Genomic DNA, 13718 nt, shown 5'->3' with positions numbered 1-13718 from the left:
CTGGAGAAAATCCCCACCGTCTCAGCTCCCAGCTGGAAGGAGGTGGCCCCATGAACGATTCAGGACAAGAAGGAAAACTATCAACAAGAGTTAATTTGGCGAGTTCCTCAGCAGCATGATTTCCCTAGAGTCACCCTTCTCCTCTAAGACTGAGGTCCCTATCTGCAGGCAGTCTCGGGGAGGGAGTCAGGGGGTTTCTGGAAGGGCCTCCCCCATACTAGGTACATAATAATAGTCCCTATTGTCATTATTATTAGTTAGGGAATAAAGGAGAGGTTACAGGACGGGTGATTAGGACACTGGATGTCAGCTCTCAGAACACCTTTTAGACCTCAGGTGTTTGCCAGAGGCAGCCTCCAAGCCTTCTCCATCTGGGGAATTCAAAATTCACCGTGTTTGGGGTTCTTCCATCAGACCAACGGAGAGGACGGCCCTTCTCCGAGTGTTCTCTGAGGCCCCTCAACCAAAAAGTCAAGGAGTCAGATCCCACATTCCCAGCGACTGAGGGGACTTCTTTCCCCTGAGGAGTCCCCACAGGTCAAGCCGGCGGCCCCACGAGTCTCTTGCAAAAGCCTTGGGTCCAGGGGGTCACCCAGGGGGGCGACAGATCAGAAAAGAGGTGCCGCGTGGCCGGGAGTGGGAGTTGCGCGCACCTGCCGCAGGTGAGGCCCAGCCATGCGGAAGGGGGAGGAGCCGTCGCAGCAGCACGCAGGTGAACAGACCCTGGGCTCCCAGGAACTAGGCCGAGGGCTGCCACGGGCTCCAACGTGACGGCTGCGAGGCGGCCACGTCGCAGATAGCGGCCCCCGTGACTCCAAGTCCCGCGCGGCGCGGCAGCCCCATGAGAACATTCGAGGCAGTGGCGGCGTTGGAGGCCCGGGGTGCGTTCGGTATTTGAATAGCACAAAGGAACCGCCTTGGTCTGATTGGCCAGCTTAGTGGCCCCGGGGCGGGCAGCGTCTGTCACTCGGGAGGTTTGGGGAGCTCTGATTGGCTTATCAGGTGTGGGGCGGGGCCCGGACGCCCGGCTAAATAGCTGGGGCCCGGGCCGGCCGAGGCTCATTGCTTTGGCGCCGTCTGTGGAGCACGAGCCCGCGGGTGGCGCGCAGCGCATGGTGGCGGCTCCTCTCGGAGCGCAGCCGACCCGCCGACTCGGGCTCCGTTTCCCCTGCCCAGCGCGTCTCGGAGGCCGGCTGGAAGCCGAAACAGCAGCAGCCTTAGCAGCAGCAACGGCCGCGGCTGCTCCGCCGCCGCCGTCTTCAAGGGAGCATGGAGTGCGCCCTGGACGCCCAGAGCCTGATCAGCATCTCCCTGCGCAAGATCCACAGCTCCCGGACCCAGCGCGGCGGCATCAAGCTGCACAAGAACCTCCTGGTGTCCTACGTGCTCCGCAACGCGCGCCAGCTCTACCTGAGCGAGCGCTACGCCGAGCTCTACCGGCGCCAGCAGCAGCAGCAGCAGCAACCGCCCCACCACCAGCACCAGCACCTCGCGTACGCGGCGCCGGGCATGCCGGCCAGCGCGGCCGACTTCGGCCCTCTGCAACTTGGCGGCGGCGGGGACGCGGAGGCGCGCGAACCGGTCGCCCGTCACCAGCTGCACCAGCTCCACCAGCTCCACCAGCTGCACCTCCAGCAGCAGCTGCACCAGCACCCGGCTCCCAGGGGCTGCGCGGCGGCGGCAGCGGCCGGGGCGCCCGCGGGCGGCGCGGGGGCGCTCTCGGAGCTGCCCGGGTGCGCCGCGCTCCAGCCGCCGCACGGCGCGCCCCACCGCGGGCAGCCCTTGGAGCCGCTGCAGCCGGGTCCTGCGCCGCTGCCGCCGCCGCCGCCACCCGCCACTCTCTGCTCGCGGGACCCTCGCGCCTCGGCCGCCTGCTCCGCGCCCTCCGCGCCCCCTGGGGCCGCCCCTCAGGCCGCGGCCGCCGCCTCCCCGCCCGCCTCCCCGGCCCCCGCCTCCTCCCCCGGCTTCTACCGGGGCGCGTACCCGGCCCCCTCGGACTTTGGCGTGCACTGCAGCAGCCAGACCACCGTGCTGGACCTGGACACTCACGTGGTGACCACGGTGGAGAACGGCTACTTGCACCAGGACTGCTGCGCCTCCGCCCACTGCCCCTGCTGTGGCCAGGGCGCCCCGGGACCCGGCCTGGCGTCCGCCACCGGCTGCAAGCGCAAGTATTACCCTGGCCAGGAGGAGGACGACGACGACGACGACGATGCGGGCGACCTGGGGGCCGAGCCCCCCGGGGGCGTCCCGTTCGCCCCCTGCAAGCGCGCTCGCTTCGAGGACTTCTGCCCGGACTCATCCCCGGACGCGTCCAACATCTCAAACTTGATCTCCATCTTTGGCTCGGGCTTCTCCGGGCTGGTGAGCCGACAGCCGGACTCCTCCGAGCAGCCGCCGCCGCTCAACGGGCAGCTGTGCGCTAAGCAGGCGCTCGCCAGCCTCGGCGCCTGGACTCGAGCCATTGTCGCCTTCTAGGGACCCCCGAGGGCATGGGGACCCGGGGCCCCGCGGGGCTGGGGCCAGACAAAGACTCGGCCAAGGGGCGAGAGGAGGGAACGAACGGGCGCCCGGCCACTTCGGGCTGAGCAGGGGGCGAGCAGAGGGAGAGGGCTGATGTTTTATAAATTGTAAAATAAAAAAAAAGAAATCTAAGATCTTGGACTTTATTTTTGCAGAGAGAAAAAGCGCCTATTTAAGTATGCTTTGTGTTTCTCCTACTCTTTTTTTTTTTTTCTTTCTTTTTATTGTAGTGATTGCAGTGGTGTTTAGCGAGGAGCCAGCCACGTGAGGAGGGGCTGCTGCCCGGAGGAGGTGCCGGGCAGCCGGGGGGCGAGGCAGGGCGCCGGGACCGACGGGGCGCGCCGGGGGCGCAGCGCAGGAGGGCGAGGGGTCCCGGACGCCGATTCCAATCAGTTGTCAGACCCAGGAAGCCCGGAGCTCTGTTCTCTCCAGTCCCTCCGCGGGGTGAGGAATGGGTCTTGTGAAATCCTGAGCAAAAACAAAGGCAAACTCTATCTCCGAAAGGGAGGTTTGGGTCACATTTCCTCTCTGGGGGCGGCCTCCAAAGTTCTCAAAATGAGAAGGCAGAAATGAAAACACTTCAACTTTTTTTCTTTTCTTCCCGGGGCGGGTGTCTTGAACCCCTCGTCTCCCCGCCCCTCTGGCTCTGTTATCCTCCCCTCCTCCACCCGTCTTCCAGACTCGGGGGTGGCGCCGGACACCCCGACACTCTCGGACACTGTTTAGGGAAGGGGTGGGGGGCGGGCACGGCCGACTACATTTCCCATCATGCCCAGCACTGCGGTCCCCACTAAACAAAAAAGGAAGTCGATTCCTTCACCTGGATCCCCGGCGGCCCCGAGAGAGGGAGGGGCCGGGACCGCCGACTGCGTTGGAGACTTCACTAAGTTCCCGGTCAGATGTGGTGTTTGTGTGTGTGTGTGTGTGTGTGTGTGTGTGCTTGTGTGTGTGCTTCTAAGTTGCACTATCCTGGTTCAGCCTTCGATTGCATTTCATGAAACCAGCATTGTTCGAGCCCGTGAGAACCCCGTCCTGTGTCTTCAGCTTGATAGATTTTGTTTAATTTAAAGCCTTTTGTTGTAAAAAAAAAAAAAAAAAAGGTGGGGTTCGCCTGCAGCCCCTCTGGTTCTCTGCCGTCAGCACCATGTGGACTCCAAAACAAGTTGCCAACCCTTCCTTTCTTGGCCCTTCTCCCTCCTACCCCTGTATTTTTGTGCATTCTCAATTGTGTATCAACCGGGTAAAACTGTTCAGATTTGTTTAAATTTAAAATCTTAATAAAAAAGTCGACTCTAGAGGATGGCGGTGCCTTGTTTTCAGGTCGGCCTGGAGGTGGCGGGGAGGATAGAGGGAGGTGACACGAGACCCCTACCCTCCTGCAAAGCCCAGCTTTCCTAGCCTGGGAGGGCAGGAGCTGCCCACATCCGCAGGGCCGAGGGTGGGAGAGGGATGGGAGAGTGCTGTTTGCTGGGGAAGAAGCTGGTGCTGCGCGCTTCCCCGGCCCCCCCGCCTCTGCAGAGGTGCCTGCCCCCCACGGGAACCGGTTCCCCCCGCCCCCGCCCCCCAGGATCTCCAGCAGGAAGCCGAGCGAGCCACCATCACATTTCCTAACCCAGCCAGGGGCGCAGAGCCTGCTCGGCCTCAACTCAGAGCTCTCTTGGGCCCGGGAGAGCCGCCGGGGGACATCGGGGGCTGCTGGGCCACCCACAGTCCCCGCCCTGCGCCTCCGCCCGCACGTCCGCACATCTCCGGCTGCAACTTGGGGAAGTTTTTTCCTTTTTTTTTTTTTAAGTTGAGTTTGTTATCACTGCTCGGTGCCACTTGGTGGTGTGCTGGCGGCGTCTCCCTCCCTCCTCGCGCCCCTCCCCTCTCCCTCTCCGCGCCCTCCCGCCCGCCTCTCTTCTTCCCTCCCCAGTGGATGGAGGCAGGAAGGCTCCAGGCGCGCTCTGCGCTCTGACCACCTACGGAATGACCTCAGAGTGGGAGAATGTGCCAAGGCCCCGAGGAAGCTCGCGTCCTCCCCACTGGAACCAAATTCACATCTGGAGCTGCGCCTCGGGCCCAGGGGCGCGCGGGGTGGTTCCAGCTTAAGAGGGGATAGGAGAGAAAGACTGAAGGGGAGGGCAAAAAAAGAAAGAAAGAAAGAAAAAGCAAAGAGGCAGCTTGCTCTCGATTTGATACCGCCCCTCTCTCTGTCTCTCCCTCTCTCTCTCTCTTTCGGTCCCTGGCTGTCTCCCCAGTGCTCTCGCTCGCTTTCTCGCCCCTGCGCTCCCCTTGGCTGCGCAAGCACCCCACCCCCCACCCCGCGCAAAACGGTTCACGGCCCCCACCCCAGCCTTCACGACCCCCGCAGGGAGAGGAAGGGCTGCAGCCGCGAGGACCCCCACCCCCACCCTAAGCCGCCGAGAGGCGGACGCAAGCCAGTCCCAGGAGTCCGCTGGGCTCTGGGTCCCGGTGACGCGCGAGGCGAAGTTCTCGGGGACACTCCAGAGCCAAGGGGTTTGGGGGGGTCGGAGGTGGCCGCGAAGGGTCTACGATGGGGGCGGAGGAAAGAAGGAGGCTACGGAGGCGTAAGTTCCGGGGAGGAAAGGCACCTTCACCTCCCCACCAGGGCTGTTTTTTCGGCCTCCCACGGGAAGAGAAGAGTCTGGAGCTGCTGAGGAGGGGGAACGGTGGGTCGCCCTCCTCCCCGTGCGCTACCTACCCACCCACCCCCTGCAAGTCCAAGGAATAGCCGTTTGATGGGCGGTTTTGATTCCATCCACCAAGCCAGTTGCCACAGCTCCCCCTAGCGCCGCTTCCAGGGAGCTGCAGAGGCTGCGGCTGGGAGTGGGCGAGGCACAACGCGGAGTGGCGGAGGGCTGCGGGGGGCTGCTCCGCGTCCACCCGGGGCGCAGCGCGGTCTGGCTCGAACCCTGGCTGGAGCGGAAACCCGGGGGCTGCGTGCGTTCCCCACTCCGGGCCCGCCTCGAGGAAGGGCACGTGGTCGGCCGCCTTTGTTGGGAGGGCGGACCAGGGCACCCGAAGGGACCGGCCGAGCGGCTTGGGACCTCCCACCTCTCCCTTAGGGGCCAAGGAGCGTGGGTGGCGGTCTGCGAAATAAGAGCTCTAAACTGAGCGGGCCCGGGTTGTCCTCCCCGTTGCTAGGTTTTCTTGAGCTTCAGCTGTGCCCAGAGACCTCAGGCATATTGGGATCCGGGGATCCCCGTGGGCAGGGGGTGGAGGACTCCGGGAGCACCCGGAAGAGAGATGCCCTCCCACTCAATTATCTTCTCAGGGCCGAGGGACCTTGGGTAGCCACGCAAACGGTCAGTCCCCTGAGCACAGCGTGCAGCAACCAATAACACAGTCCCCGGGCCGGCCACCTCTCACACTAAGAGGGTCCACCCGAAATGTTACAGCACACACCACACTGAAGGCCACACGCGCCCAAACGCCCCGTCCCCAACACCAGAGCCCCAAGGAGCATCCTACTCCACTCGATGCCATGGCCCCTCCCCTGGAGGTTGGCAAGAGCTCAGCCTGCTCTCCCAGGACATCCTGAGAAACTAACTTATGCTCCCCAGCAGAACACAGCTGAAAGGCTGGGAGTGGGGGGGTGGGGGTGGAGTGCGGGCAGTGTGGTCTTGGGGAAGGAGGACGAGGGGCAAGCCGGCCGGCAGACCAGGAGTCCACAGACCCAGGTCGACAGACAAGCCCTGCTCCTTCCAGGAAAATGACTCAGACAGACCCCACAAGAGCCCCTAGGCAAGACTTGGGGTTGGGGGGCACTCATTGAGGAGATAGGGAGATTGGAAAAGACTGGGGACTTAGTGATGAGACAGAGCTTTCAGAGTGGAGCAGTTCTGGAAGCCAGGGCTCTAGAAAGCTCTCCCCCCCCCCCCCAAGTTAACCAGCACACGCACACACGCACACACACAGAATTCCCCTAGCTCCTAGAACACCGCAGGTTCTGCTGCCCTTGATACGTGGTGTAGGGCTGAGCCAGGATCCAAGTTGCACTCCTAGCAATATGGAGCTGCTGGGATGACAGTTGAGAGCCTGGGAGAGCTGCAGGCTGCCCTCCAGAGGAGCCAGGGGCTGGGGATGCCCTGGGCTCCCAGGAGGGTCACTGTGTGGGATGCTGAGATCTGAGTGCTTCTATTCTGTGTGTGTGTGTGTTTGTGTGGGGGGTGGGGGGTGGGTGTCACTCTGGTAACAGGGCATCTCTTTCTGCCTCTCCGTGCGTGGGACACACATTTGCCCCACTTAGTGCCTAGCCAGGGCAAAGCACTGAGCTGATCACTGCAAAAAAAGAACATCAAAGAAGAGGACAGCAAAGTCCCTCTGTATGAATTCACTGAGGTTTTCCAGCTATTCTCAGAGAAAGATACTATGAGCATCCTTGTTTTAAAAGTGAGAAAGTTTGCCCGAAATCACACAACTATGAAGTGGCCAGTCTTACTGCTGGAGTTCACAGTCTAGTGGAGAAGAATTTATTACATACTACAGTGTGAGCTGTCAGATGACCCTGATGTTGTCTAAATAGCAACACTGGTTAGTTCCAGCTGAACCTGAACTAGCAGATTGGGTGCACACATCTTCTAATGCTTCATGCTCTGGGTGGAGGGATGGAGAAACACATAGGACAGTGGTGTCTGTATCCCACCCCACCCAGCACAGAAACTGACCTCTTCCTGGTATTTGTCAGGACCCTTGTGATAGGGAACAGTGAGCTGACTGGAACCAGCATGGGAAGAAGTGGAATCTCTTGGTTCATGGCACTCAGCTGTACAGTGGGCAGAGATGGAGCGGGCTTCAGGTACAACTAGATCCAGGGACAAACCTCCAGATGCTCTCTCTGCCTCCTGTGATTTTCTCCTCTGCACTGGGCGCCCACTCTCCTACTGCTGACCCATTTCTCACGACAGCAGCCCCTGGCTTCCCATCCCACATCTTCGCCACCCAAGAACGACTATCCTCTTCTCTTGTCAGCCCAGAAGACCTCAGGGAAGGACCCCGTCCTGTCCCAAACCTGCAGCAGAGTTGGAGGGTGGGTGGTCGCCCCCGCTGAAAGCTCACGGGCAGAGAAGGGGCTCTCTTTTCAGAAAAGGGGTACTCTACTCAGAAAAGTGACAGACCAAAGATGGCCTCCAGAGAGAGGAAGTTAAAGGGGGCATTTTCGTGTGGGACTTGGGGAGACCCAGGGCACAGGCATGGTTGCTTCAGGGCCTGGGTGATTAAATGCAGCCAACACAGCTCTGGAAAGGAAATACTCGCCCTGCTCCTCGCCAGGATAATGAGGCCACAGGGCCATCTGATTCTTCCCGGGGCTGCCACTCAGGACTCACCAGGGGAGGGGAGGCTGCAGGCCCCGGGGCAGGGACAGTGACACGAGCCCCCCTCTGGGGACTAGGGCAGTGGTACCCACAAGGAGGCCAAAGTGGATTATCTTGGCTGGAGCTCATAGATGGTTCCCCCTGGCACTCCCAGACCCAGCTGAAAAGGCTTTGAAGGGAGGCCAAGGTGCTGGCCAGTGGAATGGAGAGGGACATGCTGAAATTAACATGCCCGCCTGTACACCCCCAGCTGGCAGGGCCCAGGGACATCTGGGGAACAGGTAACATTATCGATCACATGTGCAGACAAAACCAACGGAATCGAAGCTGGAAAATACTGAAACAGTTGAAAGGTGAAGAGAATACGGATGACCTTCGTTTCACCATTCACACATTTCTGTGTTTTCCAAATTTTCTACAATGAGCATGTATCACTTTTATATTTAGAAGAAAAAAATTAACACCACATTTTTCAGAGAAAAAAATGTGATGTGACAGGTGCTATCGTCGATGCACAGCATGCTACAGAGCAGGGAGCACTGCTATTCAACCTTTCTGAGGCAGGCTCAACCCCTGAGAACAGAGCTCTCGACCAAGAAGCCTTGGCTCCCCAGAATTCAGCATCCTGCACTCTGTCTCTGCTAAGAGACTGTGAGACAAAAAGACAAACCCCAGGGAGGCATTCTGGAGGGAGCCTTGCTTGTTCTCACCTCTGACCCCTGTCCCAACTCCACCCCGTCCTTGCCATCAATCATCACAGAATGTTTTGCTCAGAGTTTTGCTAGATTATCTGGCCAGGTGGGTGGTAAGAGGGAAATGTGCTTGGGAAGGGTCTTCAGTGACTTAAGCTGTAACTAAAGATGAAGTGGCAAAGCTCAGCACAAGGGGCTGTGGACCAGGAGTCTGGAGACCCAGGGGCAGACTCTGGCTTGGCCACAGGCTCGGCTTGGGACCTGAGATGAGTCCTTTTCCTAGCCAGCCCACATTTCCAGGTCTGAAGGGATAGAGTGGGAGGAGACAAGGAAGGTCCGAATCCAATGTTGACACTCCAAACATAGACAAAAGAACTATTGCTTCCAGGCTTCTGATGTCTAATCACAGTAAGAAAACCACCGGTGGCAAGATCAGACTCCACATCTACCCACGAGTATGGCCACCTGCCTCTGTCACTGACTCATTCAAGAAATGCATGCACTCACCCATTCATTCAAATATATTGAGTACCTGTATATGCCAGGCACTGTGCTAGGCACCGAGGATGTGGCATGAACAAGACAGACGAGCACCCTGCTTTTATGGAGCTTATGTGCTAATGGAGAGACAGACAATAAGTAAGTGAGCCACTGAAAACTTAGATAAGTGTTGTGGGGAAATGAAACAGGGAGGAGCTGGCAGCATCACTGTAAATCTGGTGATCGGAGAGGACAGATCAGCTGTATTAGTCAGTATGGGATAAGCTCTGCTGCAGTAACACATTAATCCCCTAATCTCAGCAGTTCAACACAACACAGATTAATTTCTTGACCATGCAAAGGCCAGCTGAATGGGACAATTCTCTGGGATGCTTCCTCCCACGCGGTGGCTCAGCGGCGATTCAGGAGTTGGATTATTCTGCAAGGGAAGGAATTCTCCTCATTTAACACGCACAGACCATTGGCCAGAATTAGCCCCTTGACCCCGCCTAACTGCAAGGGGCCCAGGAAAGAGAACTGAAGTGCAGATGGGTGAGCCCTGGAGATCTCTACCACACTGGCTGGGTGAACAATGGGGGAAGAGCATTCCAGGCAGAAGGACTAAACACAGGAACTCATTGGCATGTTGGAACTGGAAGATGGCTCTCAAGAGGCAGAGGGCAATGGGCAGAGTGTCAGGAAGTGGGACCGAAGAGGAAGGCAGGGACGGGAGGATTCAGTTATCACCCAAGAAGGGGCTTCTTGGAATGCCCGGCACACAGCAAGCACTCAAGAAATGGTAGTGATTATTGGTGTTATAGAAATTTCCTGCCTTCCCCCAGGGCAATGGTGGGGAGGGGGTTGCTGATGGGGACTGAAGGAGGGGATAAACCAGTATAACAACAGTCTGGGGCAGCTGTCCCAACCAGTTCCCCTGGTGACGCTGGAGAGGCGGAGGCTCCAGGCCAATCCAAGCTTTGTCCTTCTTTCCAATGGATGGAGGAGGGTGGGAGGGCTGTCCTAGGGCAATACACCAGTTCGCTGTGAGACATCCCCTCCCTGGAAGTATTAGTATCAGATGAGACAGTGTGGGCCATCACGCAGAGACCAACCACCAGAGGACTTCCTGGGGCCACCTCCCCACGAGGGGGCGTGTCCAAAGGTGGGACTTGTCGTTCCAAGTTCAGCCACCGGAGCCACACTGACCTGGTTACACACGGGGCTCTGCCACTTTCTAGGTGACACTAGGCCCTTCGCAGCCCTTTTCCAAGTCTCCAAACCCTTGTCTGCACAATGAGGATGCTCATGAGCACCCACCTATGCCATGAGCCTTCTACAGCCCCGCGCCTGCCATACAGCCAGCGCCCAATAAACCAGAGTCGCGATATCGCCACTTGTCAGCTCTGCTCAGATAATACACACCCTCTGCAAAACGCAGGACACTTTTTCTACTGACTTTCTCCTGTTGAACAAAACTGATGACCTAAGAAGTAAGAAGAGATCTTTTCACTGCTGGGACTGCTGGGACTGCAGAAGGGGAGTTAAAACTCTGGTGGATTTTTTGGGTCTTTCCACAAATTGGCACTCGTGTCTTCAAAAAGGTTAATCTCCAGTGAGGTGTCTGGGTAACTTCGAGGCCTGGCTATGCCTGACAGTCAACATTCACTTGGTGCGGGTTTAACGATTTCATTCAGGATGTAGGCTTGGCGATGGAATGAATGAAGGGATGGATTCAGGGAGTGGGTTAAAGGAAAAACAGTGGGTGAGCGATGATTTGCCCACCCTCCCCCAATCAACCCCTTCCCCACTCCCAGCCCCCTGAGTCTCTAACTCCTCCCCAACTCTACCCCCCCACCCAGTCATTTTCTGATGTTTCTTAAACACTCCCTAGAGCCTTTCTCACTTTCCTTCCCTGGCTCCCAGCCACCCTCTAGGCCACACACACACACATACATCCCCCAGCCCAGGGGGGAACTTGAAGGTCTCCTTTGACACCCACATCAACCAGCCTGAGGAAGGTTGGAAGGCTGAGGAATAAAGCTTCCCTTTGTTGGGACAAAGAACGGGCAGTCTAACTCAGATAAAGGACCTGGCCAAGAACAGGATAGGTCCACTTGGGGAGGGGGCAGTCAGATCTCTGCGTGACTCACAAGACATTTTGGATGGATCGTGTTGTTCAGTCACCAAGTCATGTCTGACTCTTTTGCGACCCCGTGAACTGCAGCACGCTAGGCTTCCCTGTCCTTCACTATCTCCAGGAGTTTGCTCAAACTTACGTCCACTGAGTCAGTGATGCCATCCAACCATTTGGATGAATGGACAGTTCCAAAACGCTTTAAGCCAAGCAAGGAGTCCAGGTGTCCAGATTCCCAGGCCTGGATCCTCTCCTCGGCAGGTCCCCCCTTATTCAGGCCTCAGAAACTCAATCGAAGCTGACTGAAGCAAAAAAGAACTTCATTGGCTCAGGAACTGGAAAGTCCGTGGTGTTTTAGCTCCAGGCACAGCTGGACCCAGAGGCTCACATGATGTCACCAGGGCTCACTCACTGTCTCTTGGCATTTCCTGTTTCTTCTTGGCCTTTTCTTGGGTTTTCTCTGGGGCGTGAGCAAGAGGGCCACCAGCCAGGGCCAGCTCCACCGGCACATGACCAGTACAGTCACCACCAGGGCCCCACGTTCAAAAGACTCCAGGCCTGGGATTTCACGCCCTGCTGTCTTGATGGGGCTTAACATTTATGCTGTCCTGAAATCCGTAATCATTTTGACTTTGAATCTGCGTTTTGTAAGTGAAATGTGATGGGACAATGAAGCATGAGCCGAGGGCTTGGAATTTCAATTCCCTTGCCATCCTGCCTCCCGGTACCTCCTTCCCTCCCTGGAACAGGTTCCCTGCCCCTGACTCCCCTATCTCTGGCCCCCGGCCCTGCCTGGCATCCCCCCCTCCATGTGACCACTGCTCCCCTTCACCCTGGGAACAGACAGGGAGGTTGGGGTCAGGCTACGTGCCCAGCAGCGCCACAGGGCATGGTGACAGCCCTTGTTACCCTGGGTTGGAAGCACCACGACCCGTCTAGAAACCAACCAGAGACTGTGACTAGGAGGAGGCGGGCCTCTTACCTACCCTCTATCCAGGGACTGAGATCCTTAGGGAGAGGGAGGGGTCACCCCTCTGCTGGAGATTGAGGTGAGTCCTGTGGGAGGGGAGGTGCCTAGATCCAAGCTCTGGTCAGAACTCAGCACATCAGCCTGGTGGTCGGTGGAAGGAGTAATTCACCCTGGGGCAGGAGTGAGTTTGGCATCTTAGAGGGCCAGGGAGGGAGCACAGGAAGTAGGAGGAAAATGGAGAGGGTCAGAGGGGTCAGATCAGAGTGTGAGTTTCCTGTTAGGAGTGAGAAGCCACTGGTGGAATACAATGGGACTCACCTGTGATCAGCTCAGTGTCGAAGCCAGGTTCAGAGGGCAGAGTGAAACCAGAGAGGAGGATAGAATAGGGGCCTGCCGAGAGCTGACAGCAACTGACACCAAGGTGGCCGCAGTGCAGATCAGGGAGAAGTGGGCAGAGCTGGGTTGTAATTTGGATGGACCCAGGCTTCCCTAGTGACTCCAATGGTAAAGAATCTGCCTGTAATGCGGGAGACCCAGGTTCGATCTCTGGGTTGGAAAGATCCCCTGGAGAAGGGAATGGCTACCCACTCCAGTATTCTTGCCTGGAGAATCCCATGGACAGAGGAGCCTGGTGGGCTATACAGTCCATGGGGTCGCAAAGAATCGGACACAACTGAGCAAATAACACTTTTACTTTCACTTGGATGGATCCCGTTGGACCTGCTCATGGGTTGGATTTGGGGAATGGAAGAAAGACAGGCTAATGCCTGGATTGGGGGTCAGATGGGTGGTGCTGTCCACAGAGACAGGCTGCGTGGGCCTGGGGGAGAAGCAGGAGCCAGCGGCCACCAGCAGTTTCCAGGGCTGTAGAGAATCCTCCTCTTGCCCATCTGAAGTGTCTTGTCCTGCTCACCAACACAGGACCCGCATCAGACAAGCCCACTTCCCCTCCGATTCCCCAGGAGGAGCCAGAGACCTTGCGCCGCATCTAAAATCCTCCAAGCCCGTTTCATCATCCCTAAAATGTGAAAGTGATGCCAGTTTCCGGGATCGCTGAGGGCGCTCCGTGAAGGCACATGTAAGCACATCTTGCAAGATGACACGTGGCTGCCCGCCAGCACTGTCATTACCGACCTTGCTATCCGCCTCTTCGTTGTCTTTGTGTGGACCAGCCCTGCCTCCCAGAAGGAAGCAGGGTTCTGGGAGAAGGTGCCTCCCAGACAGGGCTGACCCTGGAGAGATGAGCTCGAAAGCAGGAGGAGGAGGGGGGCTCTCAGGCCGACTGAGTGAGCGTAGCACAAGGCAGCCATGGCCACCCTGAGGCCTCAGTCCAGGAGAGGCTCCTGGAGCAGGAGCTTCGACAGGAAAGAGAGACTCAGCGCTGCCCCATCCAGCCAGTACCTTGACCCGCTTGGGCCTTGATTTACTCCTCCAAGAAATGGGTACATAGTTGGCCCATAGTGAGGATGAGGTAAGACGTGCTTTCAGGCACTTCACCCAGGGTCAGACACACAGGCCAGGCTCAGGAGCCACCAGCTCTGAGGTCCCTCGGAGGACATCGGCAGGGGTTAGGGTGCATGTGGCTTCTGGGGCCTGGAGCA

The 13718-nt window shown here is 58.2% G+C and overlaps 1 protein-coding gene across 1 annotated transcript; it reads left to right on the top strand.

Annotated features, from left to right (window-relative positions):
- The first annotated feature begins 1071 nt into the window (after positions 1 to 1071).
- IER5L (immediate early response 5 like) lies at positions 1072 to 2655 on the top strand. Its single transcript, XM_043469805.1, has one exon. It carries the CDS (start codon positions 1270 to 1272, stop codon positions 2476 to 2478), a length of 1209 nt encoding a protein of 402 aa, XP_043325740.1. The 5' UTR covers positions 1072 to 1269; the 3' UTR covers positions 2479 to 2655.
- The last annotated feature ends 11063 nt before the right edge of the window (positions 2656 to 13718 follow it).

Source organism: Cervus canadensis, chromosome 5, assembly GCF_019320065.1.
Source record: "Cervus canadensis isolate Bull #8, Minnesota chromosome 5, ASM1932006v1, whole genome shotgun sequence".
Lineage (NCBI taxonomy): Eukaryota > Metazoa > Chordata > Mammalia > Artiodactyla > Cervidae > Cervus > Cervus canadensis.
Note: the sequence above shows the minus strand (reverse complement) of the source record. Positions and strands in the feature narration are given on the sequence as shown.